The 13103-nt window shown below is 40.3% G+C and overlaps 2 protein-coding genes across 2 annotated transcripts in view; one reads left to right on the forward strand and one right to left on the reverse strand.

The window, feature by feature from the left end:
* The window catches only part of galnt9 (polypeptide N-acetylgalactosaminyltransferase 9), a 334018-nt gene that overhangs the window by 180261 nt on the left and 140654 nt on the right, over positions 1-13103 (forward strand). The window lies entirely within an intron of this gene.
* The window catches only part of htr7c (5-hydroxytryptamine (serotonin) receptor 7c), a 46937-nt gene continuing 42472 nt past the window's right edge, over positions 8639-13103 (reverse strand). The window contains exons 2-3 of the mRNA XM_007234168.3: positions 11438-11779; positions 8639-10488 (exon numbers count right to left, since the gene is read on the reverse strand). Coding sequence (XP_007234230.1) covers positions 10065-10488; positions 11438-11779 — 766 coding nt within the window. The 3' untranslated portion in view covers positions 8639-10064. The remainder of the gene's footprint in view (positions 10489-11437; positions 11780-13103) is intronic.

Consider the following 13103-nt stretch of genomic DNA (forward strand, 5'->3'; position numbering starts at 1 on the left):
AATTTCAGAGAAAACAATTGAGTGGGTGACCCAATACTTTTCTCTCTCTTCTTTCTCTCTCTCTCTCTTTTTCTCTCTTTCTGTCCATCTTCCTGACACGCACAGTGAAAGCAGTGGCGTGGAATGAAGTGAACTACGCCTCCTTGACAATGATTTAGAGCATTAAAGAAAACTCAAAGATTTGTGAGCTTTCACCCACACAGCAAAGTGCTATCTCTCTCTCTCCGTCACTCTCTCTTGTTCTCTTTCTCTCCCTCGCTCTCTCTCCATCACTGAGTAAGGCCGCCCTGTGAGCACCTTTTCACTACCTTTCATCTCCGCCTCTCCAAACATCAGTCGGCTCAATTACAACCGCTAATGGACTCTTTATAACCCGGCCGTGGCTGTGGCTCAAAATGACAGAAACCTGGAGCGTTACATTCTGCACTGTGATTCAGAAATAGCTGCATTGTTAAAGTTTCTGCTGTATCACACATCACAGCACACTGGAACTGAAGAAAAATACACTTCAGGATATCAGAACATTAGGTGATTAAGATATAGCTAGATCCATTTAGCCTCTAATCTTCGCTAGCTCCTGCGGTGCTGCTAGCTCGCCCAGTAAAGCAACTAATCTTACCAACCTAGAGCTTCTGTTCTTAGCGGCTTTGTTTAGCTGGTACCTGTTCACCCCGGCTACAAGAGAATGTTATAAGAACATTTAGCAAAGTAACTTTTTGTAACTTTTATATATGATATTGAAATCTGATATCTGAAGAACCAGATCAGAATCTATGCACTGGCACAAAACAGCCTACAACATCTACTTTCTGTAGGCCTTCATTCTCGTTTACAGATCATACAGATCAACTGGGCTCAACTGGAATCGGTTGTTATGGTCTGGATTGGTGATATTTCAGCTACAGGTTCGAGCTAATTGTACAGACATGACATTGCTCCCAATGTAACACTGCATCTCATATTATAGTGCCTTTTTAGTGGATTGAGAACCACTGAGAAGAACCGATACTCAAAGGAATATCCCATGAAAAAGATTTCCAATTCCAAATTACCCAACCCACTCATTGGGACTCCCCCTATCACTAGTGATGCCCCAACACCAGGAGGGTGAAGACTAGCACATGCTTCCTCCGATACATGTGAAGTCAGACTCCGCCTCTTTTCGAGCTGCTGCTGATGCTGTAGCATTGCCGAGCATCACAGCGCTAACGTCGGAGGAAAGCGCAGCGACTAGGTTCCAATACATCAGCTCACAGATGCCCTGTGCTGCAGACATCACCCTAGGAGTTATGTGGGGAGAGAGCAGCATCTACCCACCTGGAGGGAGCAAGGCCAGTTGTGCTCCCTCTGAGCGCCGAATTTATTATATTTTATTATGAATTACGCCACCAAGTTCTGCCATAATCTGCCCTTCCCCAAAAGCAGTGTGTAAGACTGGTGGAGGAGAGCATGGTGCTAAGATGCATGAATTAAAAACTGTGATTAAAAAGCAGGGTTATATTTGGCTATTCCACTAAATATTGATTTCTGAATTCTTAAAATTTTATAAATATATGAACTTGTTTGTTTTCTTTGCATTATTTGAGGTCTGAAAGCTCTGCATCTTTTTTTGTTATTCCAAAAACTTCAGATTTTCTGTAAATAAATGCTCTAAATGACAATATTTTTATTTGGAATTAGGGAGAAATGTTGTCTGTAGTTTATAGAATAAAACAACAATGTTCATTTTACTCAAACATAAACCTATAAATAGCTAAATCAGAGACACTGATTCAGAAACTGAAGTGGTCTCTTATTTTTTGAGAGCTGTATATACATATACGTATATATATATATAAACAGTGTGTGTATACTCTACACCAGGGGTCACCAATCCAGTCCAGAAAGGGCCGCTGTGGTTGCGGGTTTTCATTCCAACCAGGCACGGGCACACCCTCTATGGGTGGCCACCTGTTTGGGGACTGAGACTGAGGCTGATTGAACAGGTGGAATCAGGTGTGCCACAGCTTTGTTGTAATGAAAGCCTGCACCCACACCGGCCCAATGTGGACAAGATTGGTGACCCCTGCTCTACACACATACTAAGATTACACACACTCATGTCTGACTGTTCTCTCGGGGCGGGTGGCACTTCTGAGAGCGTTAGGAAGCTCCACTTTGATAAGTGTGTCAACCTGCCCCCTCAGAGCACCGCACTACCACAGTGTGTGTGTGTGTGTGTGTTCATCACTCAGGCCTGAAGCGCTCTGCAGTGTGACAGTGTGACGGCGGGGTAGGAGATTACCTGCTCTGGAGGACGGAGGCGCTGCTCTGCTTTACATCATTTAATTACCACTAAAAAAGGAGCGCAGCCGTTCTGCCAGGAGCTCTGATTTAGAGCGGATCCGGTCTGAAACTGAGATTTCCTTAAAAAGCAAACACACCATCAACGCCTCTAGAACCCTGTGGCGGTTCTGGAGGAACCCAGATTCTCTGTTCAGCTCTCGGTTCAGCTGCTGTTCTTCAGTAAGGCCTGAGATCAGTACTGCAGTGTGTGGTACATTCAGGTACACTGTATAGATATACATACAGTACACTCATCATCATTCATCACTTTTCTCTCTACTCCACTTAATAATTCCAGATCAGTAACAGGAATCAACCCAAATTCTGCAGGTTTTAAAATAGACATAAAAACTAGACAAACATAATGAAACTAAAGGTTTGGAGGACATGCACTGTTTGATTTGTACTCAGGAAAATATAGATTTTTTTAAATGAAGTTCCGGAATGAGCACTTTTATGATTTTATCCATCATATTTTGACATTAACAGATTTACTACAATATTTATTTATATGTTACACCTTAAAAACGTTACAACAGATGGCAGAGGCTGCAGTATTTAACGTGCAACAGAAAAAATAAAATAAAATAAAAGCTAATAAAAGCTAATTTCAGCTCCTCATCAGAGAGGAATTAAGGAATAAACACCAATAATTAATTGCTGCACCGCCTGTCCCCTTTCTGAAGACATGTAATAAAGCTCTGGAGTTAACAAGCTGGTTTATCAGCAGCAGTTAGGTTGCTGAACTTTAGCTAGAGCTCCATTGCTATATCTGTATCGGTGATTTGAAATGTTGTCCCAATTCTTTTATTAGGGGAGGATCCCCCCCCCCCCTGCCCTTGTAACTTTAAAAACCAGGGGTATGGGTAAAAAAGATAAATGGAATTGGGCTTTTAAAGTTTTAAATCATCCAGAAAAAAAATTGTGAGGATAAAAAAAGCCCCAAAAGCCATATTGACTATAATGTTCTATTAAAATGTTAATGTTGATAAATTTGGGATGCACTAGGCTGTTCCCTGTTTCAGCTGCAGATATGTCCCATTGTAATGTATTTTACATACAGAACAGTGTAAATATATTAAAGAAGCTTAGTTGGGCGTGTGCAGGTGTGATGGATCACAGTATAAACCAATAGGGAGTCAGAATGGTATATGTTTATACTTCTCTACATCCAATTACAATCAGATTCACTCTACCTGGATGGAAGAGAGATTTATCTGGATAGGGGTTTTATTGAAGGATGAGAAGCCGAAATGAAAACCAGCTGAAATGAGGAAATAGGAGTAACAATGCTGTTTTTATTAAAATGTAAGGAGTAGAAAGTTCAGATAATTGTGTGAAAATGTAAAGTAAAGAAAACCAACATTTCTACTTTTTTCTTGTGTCCATGGCTGAACATTGCTGTGAGAGTTTCCTCTCTGATTGCTTTACCCTTCGTGTAACTCCGCCCGTCCCTCTGTCTCTAAGTGCCCATCATGCCGCTCGGCTCCGGCTCAGGAGAAGCCATTTCTGCTCCGCCTCCTGAATAAAATATCCCCCGCGAGCTGACAGCAGAAGAAACAGAGTTTTTGGGTCACGCTCGCTCGGCGCCGCTCTCGCCTGGGAAGATGGCGGATCTCTCTCTCATTGTTATTAGCGTTTAAAATCTCCACTCATGAATTGTTAACCGGTGGAGGAGCTGTAATTTCTCCCAGTTTATTTTAAAACCTTCTTAAAGATTCTTCCCCAGCTTTTTTGAGTCTGGGCCAGCCAGAGCGACTAAAACCTCCCTTCATCATTTATTAAACACACATCCGGTTCATGATAGCATGATTCCATTGATGCAAAGATCCAGTTACTTTCTATTTTTCACTTTTTATCAGTTATGAAGCATCATAAGCAGGTAATCAGACTTATACAGTGAAAGTTTAATTACATACAATACGTTTTTAATTTCCGTCAGTTTTTGTATTGTATTTTATGGCCAAAAAGTTTTGGAATTTTGGACATATAAGGTTTTGGTTTGAAAGCAACAAAAAAAGCATTTGATTTGCCGTTATAACACTGTTATGAAGCATCATAAGTAGGTAATCAGGTTGGAAGTGAAGTAGAGGTTAAATTATATACAGTGCATTTAAATTTCCATCATGTTTTACTTTACAGTAGTTTTTACTTCTTAATGGCCATAAAGTTTTATAATAATGTTATGAAGCATCTTACACAGTGTGAGGCTGCCACCACCATGCTTCACAGCTAGGCTAATGTTTGAATAAGGCCGGCCGGTGCGACTAAAACCTCCCTTTATCATTTATTAAACACACATCTGGTTCATGATAGCATGATTCCATTGATGCACAGATCAAGAACTTTCCTATTTTTCACTTTTTATCAGTTATGAAGCATCATAAGCAGGTAATCAGGTTTATACACTGGAGGTTTAATTATATGCAATACATTTCAATTTCCGTCATATTTTGCTTTACAGTAGTTTTTGCTTCTTTATGGCCATAAAGTTTTGACATTTTGGAGATACAAGGTTTTGGTTGTATAACACTGTTATGAAGCATCTCACACAGTGTGATGCTGCCACCACCATGTTTCACAGCTAGGCTAGTGTTTGCTAAGGCAGGCCAAATTGACTAAAACCTCCCTTTAACACACATCCAGTTCATGATAACATGATTCTATTGATGCACAGTTCTAGTTATTTTGTATTTTTCACTTTTTATCAGTTATGAAGCATCGTAAGCAAGTAACAGGCTTATAAAGCTACTTTACAGTAGTTTTCACTTCTTTATGGCCATAAAGTTTTGGAATTTAGGAGATACAAGATTTTGGTTTGAAAGCAACAATAAGCATTGCATAAAACATATATAACACATTAGTTGATGTGTCGTTATAACACTGTTATGAAGCAACTCACAAAGTATGATGCTGCCACCACCATGCTTCACAGCTAGGCTAATGTTTGTTTAGGCTGGCCAGAGTGACCAATACCTCCCTTTATCATTTATTAAACACGCATCCAGCTCATGATAGCATGATTCCATTAATGCACAGATCAAGAACTTTCCTATTTTTCACGTTTTATCAGTTATGAAGAATCATAAGCAGGTAATCAGGCTTATAAAGTTACTTTACAGTAGTTTTTACTTCTTTATGCCCATAAAGTTTTATTGTTTTTAAAAGTTTTGGTTTAAAACCAACAATAAGCATTGCATAGCACACATATAAAGCATTACTTACAGTGTGATGCTGCCACCACCATGCTTCACAGCTGGCTGATGTTAGTTTAGGCTTTAATTATACAATACAATAATGCCTGTACTTGTGTTTTGTCAATTTCTATAATTTTTTACTTAGAAGCGTCTCATAACAGCCCACAGCCCCATACTGTAATGCTGCCACCACCATGCCTAATGGTTTGTTTAAGAAACCTAAAATTTTATGGCAACTTACTGCACTAGATTTTTGAGTTTTGAGGCCAACTCAAACTTTTGAAACAAGTTTTGAAAAAAAAAAAAAAAATACATTAATCAAACACATAAACAGCACAACACTATATTTTTGTTAGTTTAAGCTAGCAACTGAGAATGTATGACTATAAAGAGTGTTTCATATCAGAATGCTTTTTAAATTAGGCCAATTCCCAATAAGAATTAACGTGTAAATAATTAGTTATTGAAATATGTTATCCAATGCTTATGCATGTAATATAAATGTCTTACATTGATGTGTATATGCAATTGTGCATAACCACAAAATAACGACTCATAACCACATGTTGTTCATTTTGTATACAATATTTTATAAAAAATAATAGAGAGAGGTAGAGAAAGCACATGTTTCTTGGCTGATCAATAAAACACAGATGTAACTGATACAACATGATTATATACAGCAGCTCTGACATGATCAAACATCCCAGAATAAACCTGCCACCTGCCCACATCCTGCTAATGCTGCACCTTCAGCCAGCGCTCCCAATAAACCCACTGTACTCCCGCACCAATAAAACCACTGCGGCCACTCCAGCTTTACAGCCTGTTTAGTTTAGCTCTTACTGTAAAACCCGGCATCAGCGCTTTCACCCCTATAATCACCGTTCTCCAGTGACTAACACTAAATATACTGTAAATATACAGGATTTATGAAGGGAAACTCCGGCAAATATCAGAAACTCTGCAGAATCGGGCGATCGAGATCTAAACATACTGTATAAACTGGTAGAGAGAGAGGGTGAATAATTATGTACCATAGCAGGATACTGCCCTATCAACAGTGTCACAATAAAGGCATGTACTTTTTTCTGGCCACTTTATTGGAAACACCTACATTGTAGATCCACTCACTCGCCACTTTATTAGAAACACCTACATTATTCTTCCACACACTGGCCACTTTATCAGAAACACCCACTTTGGGTTCCCATTTACTGGTCATTTTATCAGAAACATCTATTTTGTACTTCCACTCACCGGCCTCTTTATTAAAAACACCCATTGCTTCCTGATTCACTGGCCACTTTATCAGAAACACCCACTTTGGGTTCCCATTCACTGGCCACTTTATTAGAAACACCCACATGGCTTCCCCATTTACTGGCCATTTTATCGGAAACACCTACATTGTACATTGACAATGTTTATTGTAAATAGCCATCCTTTATACTTTGTAATAAAATGGCCAAAGTAGTTCATCATAGGTGTTTCTAATAAAGTGGCCAGTACGTGGAGTGCCAATGTTGGTGTTTCCAATAAAGTGGCTGTGGAACTACAAAACTAGGGGTTTCTAATAAAGTGGCCAGTTAATGGATTTTCAAGACAGGTTTTTACAATAAAGCGGACTGGGTGTTGAGTACTAATGTGGGTGTTTCCAATAAAGTGTCCAATAGGTTTAGAACCAATGTGAATGTTTCCAATACAGTGGCCAGTAAACGGAGAACCATTGTTGGTGTTTCCAATAAAGTGGTCAGTGAGTGGATTGACAATATAGGTGTTCAGTAGATTGCCAGTAGGTTTAGTACCAATGTGGGTGTTTCCAATAAAGTGGCCAGTAGGTTTAGTACCGATGTGGGTGTTTCCAATAAAGTGGCCAGTAGGTTTAGTACTGATGTGGGTGTTTCCAATAAAGTGGCCAGTAGGTTTAGTACCGATGTGAGTGTTTCCAATAAAGTAGCCAGTAAGGTTAGTACCGATGTGAGTGTTTCCAATAAAGTGGCCAGTAGGTTTAGTACCAATGTGGGTGTTTTTTAATAAAGTGGACAGTTATTGGAGAACCAGTGTATGTGTTTCTAATATATTGGCCAGTATGTGGAACTACAAAGTAGGGGTTTCTAATAAAGTGGCCAGTCGGTTACGTGCCAATGTGTGTGTTTCCAATAAAGTGGCCAATAGGTGGAGGTCAGAGGCAGGGGTTTCCAATAAAGTGTCCAGTTAGTTTAGTACCAATGTGGGTGTTTCTAATAAAATGGCCAATAGGTGGAGGTCAGAGGCAGGGGTTTCCAATAAAGTGGACAGTCATTGGATTACCAAGAGTACTAATGTGGGTGTTTCCAATAAAGTGGTCAGTCAATGGATTGATAAGATATGTGTTTCCAATAAAGTGGCCAGTGAATGGATTTCCAAGATAAGTGTTTTCAATAAAGTGGCCTGTGTGTTAAGTACTAATGTGGGTGTTTCCAATAAAGTGACAAGTAGGTTTAGTACTAATGAGAGTGTTTCTGATAAAGTGACCAGGAATTGGATGTCAGAAGTAGGGGTTTCCAATAGGTAGAGTGGTTGGTAAACTGGGACAGTTCTGCAGCTCTTTAGATCAGGAACGCTGTCAGAGGCAGTTCTACAGTAAAGTTCAGGAGATACGAGTTTTATGAAACTGTGACAGTAAACAGAATGATGATCCGTCTTTTCCCCTCTTCAAAATTCAGCAAATCTAGAATTTACACTGTTACTGTACAAACGGACACGCCCCTTACAAAAAAATGAAGTGGAATGAAAAAACATTACAACACATTTCAGATTTCATAATTCAATATTTAAAAAATATTTATGGAGCTTAAAAGCTTACATACATACTCAAATCTGCATTTTAAATATTTGAAATTAATTTACCTGAATTATACTTAAAGATCAGACTTTTTAAACCTAATTTATTTTTTTATCTAAAACTTTGTGCATCTGAAATTTTATGTGAACTGTTTTTTTTAAATTGACACTTTATGGATCTGATTGGTTTTAAATCTTTTTTTTTTTTTGTCATTCTTTTTATCTGAAACACTTGATCTGAGTTCCTTAAATATAATTTTTTATATCATCATTTTTTCAATCTGATTTTTTGTTTTATTTGAAAACATTGTGGCTCAGATTTTTTAAACTTGATTTTTTTTGTTTAAAACTTTGTTAATCAGATTTTTTTATCAGATATTTTCATTGTGAATCAAAAATTTGATATTCAACATGATTTTTTTTTAGGTAAATTAAATTTAACTGTATAAAACGCAGATTGTAATATTTGTCAGCTTTTGATTTCCACATATATTCTAATATTTTCCATCTCCTTTTGTTATCAGAGGAACAGAGGGACAATCAGAGTCTCTAATTATCCTGTCAGAGTTAACGAGCTCCAGTTCGTCACATGATTAATAATTATTAGCATGTTTGTTATTGTCTGTGCTGAACAGAAACATCGGGAGCTTCCCTTTCGCTCTTCAGAACCATCCGGAACCGGGCCAGAACACGGCCAGAACCCCGAAGCAGAGAACCTGGTCCGGTCCGGTGCTGTCCGGTTCATCCTCCATCACCAGCTACCAGAATAACCCAGCTGAGTCACTGTAAACTGCAAGGTGAGTGTCCTGCCTCTCTGTCTGTCTTTCTGTCTGTCTCTCTGATATTACTCAGCACAGCCATACAGCCACTGTTACCCACTAGCCCTTATAAACCCCCCAACATCCCTGCAGGACCCCCCAACCCCCCACTCACAAATAAACACCCAACAAACAACACCGGGTCCAAATCAGTCTATAGAGTCTTCAGATAGAACAGCTTCACAAAAAAAGAACATTTAGGGTCCAAAAACAGCTTTAATTTAGAATCTCAAAAAAAGTATATAAGGTTTAAATTAGTTTTAGAAAATGTATGAAAGCAAGAAGTAAAGAGGAGAGAAAGAAGAAAGAAAAAGAAGAGAAAAGAGAAAGACAAAAGTTCAAAAGGAATGAAGAAAAAGGAGAAAAAGATGGAAACAAAAAATAAAGAAAGAAGCTAGGAAGGATAAAAGAAAGAAAGGAATGAGAAAAGAAACAATAACAAAAAGGAAAGAAAAATAAAACTGAGAAAATGATAAGGAGTGAAATATGAAACTTAGGGTCCAAAATCAGAATCTCTAAACCTCAACAGAAAAAAAATACTTTAAAATGAACAAAAACAAAAGTTAAAAAGTTTCTCATCCAAGAAAACTAACAAACAAAAACACAAAATACAAAAATGAAGCGTATGGTTCAGAAATGGCTCGTTCCAATCAGCATTACCGAAAACCTTCAGTTTCAGATCCAGAAAAGGGAGCTAATCCAAATCAGAGCGTCTGAAGAACAAAAAGCATCGTAGGTCCAGAAACGCTTTCATCTACATCAGAGTTTCTAAAGAGAAGATTGAGTTTAGTTTAGTATCCAATGAAAAACCAGTTTCCAGTTCAAAAATGTCTGAACCCAGAGAAGTCATGGAGTTACTGAGGGAACCTCTGCTCCTCAGGACATGTGGTGCAGTTTGCTAAACCTTCAAGGCCTCGTGGACGCCGACGGCGGAGAGCCGGCGGTTGATGTTGCGGTAGCGGCAGCGCAGCAGGTCCTTGTAGGTGGAGCGAAGGTCCCGGTTGAAGAAGGCGTAGATGAAGGGGTTGACCAGCGAGTTGGCGTAGCCGAACCACAGCAGCATCCGCTCCAGCCAGATGGGGATGCAGCTGCACTCCACGCCGCAGATGAAGGGCCGGGCGGTGGACAGGATGAAGAAGGGCAGCCAGCAGATGGAGAAGACCCCCACGATCACGCCCAGGGTGGTGGCCGCCTTCTGCTCCCGCTTGAAGATGGACATGTTCTGGCGTTCTGGGCTGAGGAGCCGGGACAGCGCCGCACATTCCTCCGCCACGCCGGTGCCGTGGTGCTGAGGCTTCAGACCGTGCATCCTCACCGCCTCACTGCAACACAACAGAGATCAGATCAGAGATCACAGTGTCTTTATCTAAAGTCACTAATTAATAATTAGAAAAATGTTCAGGTGTCCTCATTCAGGTCCAAGATTTAGAAGCTTTAAAGCCTGGCTTGATCAGATCAGACATTGGAAAATATTGAAGTAGGTCAAAACATCAGGAATTTTTAGGACATTTTCAAGAAGCATGGAACATTTTTTTTATTATGCTTAACCCTCAAAAACAGGAAAGTCCTGTAGATACTGTATATGAACCTTCAGGAAAGTGTCTTGCAGGAACGTGAACCTTTGTGCAGGAATCATAAAAGTGTTATGCAGGTATTTTAACCTTTTTGTAGTAATTTTAAAGTAATGATTTGAACATTTGTAAAGAAAACATTAAGGTACCCTGCAAGAATTTGGTCCTTTGTGAAGGAATCCTTCCTTAGCGCTTTTCCACTGACATGAAAGCAGCAATGTTCTGGTTTGTGAACCTAATTTTGGACAGTTTGCCCCGTTTCCACCAACAAAAGTAGGTTCCAGAACCAGGGACATTCATTTTTGGCAAGAACCAAAGAAGTCTAGCTTCTTTAGTACAAACCATGACCACTTCTATTCACCGCCGCTGTGCAATGCCCTCTGTTGATGACGTCTGATGTGACGTCCTGAGGGTTCTACTAAAACTGGTGAAAATGAGGGCTGGTTCATTGACAAGCACCACAGGTCTTATAAGCCCAAATGGAACTGGTTCAAGAACCAGAGATCTTTTGGTGGGAAAGCGCTGAATGTGTCCTAGTGGAATGTTAAGCTTTTTTTAAGAATCTGAACCTTTGTACAGAGGTTAATATTTTGCACCACACTTTCTTGATTCCTTTAGAAAGGTTAAACTTCCTGCAGGACATCTTCTTTCCATTTTTACCCTCCTGTATTTGATTTTTATTTATTTTAAGAAATAATACTTTCTACAGTGGATCTCCCGGGCTGGCGGCAGGTCCAGGCTGCGGACGATGCTGGTGAAGCGGTGCTTGGCGCCACTCTTGCGGGCGGCTTTGAAGATCTTGTAGTACATGAAGAGCATGACGAGCATGGGGATGTAGAAGGCCACGGCGGTGGAGTAGATGGTGTAGCTGAAGTCCTGGCTGATCAGACACACCCCCGCCGTGTTGATGTTCTTCGCCCAGCCGCAGAACGGGGGCAGCGTGATGGATGCCGACACCAACCACACCCCGAAGATCATCTTCGCCATGAGCTGTCCGTTCTGACGAGCCGGGTATGTCAAAGGTCGCGTGATGCCGAGATACCTGCAACGAGAAAATCAGCCAAGTGAAAGATTTGTGTGGGTTAGCCATTCATCATTTTTACTCAACTATTTCTCAAGTGTTTTTAATAAAATAGACAATAAAGAAGCAAAAAGTAAAAGGGTGTTTCTACATAAACTGGATGATAGCAAGTGATTATTGTGGCTAGATATAATCTTTACACAGCTGATTATAATCGGAAAATAGCATAAACAAAACTCTAAACGTAAAAATATTTTAATAAAATGTAAAAAAAGACAAGTAGTGATTGAGTGTTAGCTCAGAAAGCCAAAATCTTATATCACTGGGTTGCATCGGGCCAGCTCTGGTTCAAATCTAGGCCCAGTTCTGGCCCAAATGCTCAGCTCACATCTGGGCCAGCGGCTGGGCCATGTTCAAACACTCCAATTTGTCTAAGCTTAAGCTGCTTGTGCCAGCACTCCCGTTGCCAAGTATAATATGGGAATTGGCCCAAGTTGCATGTGCCAACACTCCATTTGCCAAGTATAATAGAGGAATCTGCTTGAGCCCCTAATGCCAACATTCTGGTTGCCAAGTATTGGCCTGAGCTGGGAATGGGCTGAGCGATGGGAATCGACCCAAGCACTATGCGCCAACATTCTGGGTGGGAAATATTGGCCCAAGCTGCTTGTGCCAACACCCCAGTTGCTGAGTATAATATGAGAACTGACCTAAACCACATGTGCCAACACTCCAGTTTATGAGTATAATATGAAAATCAACCTGAGCCACCTGTGCCAAGACCCCGGTTGCTGAGTATAATATGGGAATCGGTCTAAGCCACATGTACCAATACCCTGGTTGCTGAGTATTATATGGGAATTGGCAAAGCTAGGTAAACCATATTTGGTCCAATTTCAAGCCCCAGACAATGCTACGATACATCAGCTGAGCTTGGGTCAATTCTTCATGCTGTGTGGGTGGGTGGTTGGACGGCTAGATGTCTGTTAGTGCCGAATGACGTTTAAAGCTTTATTTTTTGCCCAATGAAACAGGAAACAGGAATGCCGCTGAGAGGCTGTCTGTTTGTTAATGTGAGATGCTGGTGGGCGAACTGGGATGGAGAGGCATTTTTCAACGCATATTCTCAACAATAGAGGAAAACAAGTGTGTCGGAGTGAAGATCCAAGGTTAGGGCTCAGCAGAAGAGCGTACTACAGCTAGGTGTGAGATGACTAAACAGCACTGCTGAAAATAGACTGTCGATGAGTGGGCCGAGTCTCCACACAGTCCGTCCACTGAAAATGCAGTTCGCTTGAAATGACTGCCAACTATATCGGCCTGAATTATACCAGATGGTTTTGCC

Source organism: Astyanax mexicanus, chromosome 22 (genome assembly GCF_023375975.1).
Source record: "Astyanax mexicanus isolate ESR-SI-001 chromosome 22, AstMex3_surface, whole genome shotgun sequence".
NCBI classification, from domain to species: Eukaryota; Metazoa; Chordata; class Actinopteri; order Characiformes; family Acestrorhamphidae; genus Astyanax; species Astyanax mexicanus.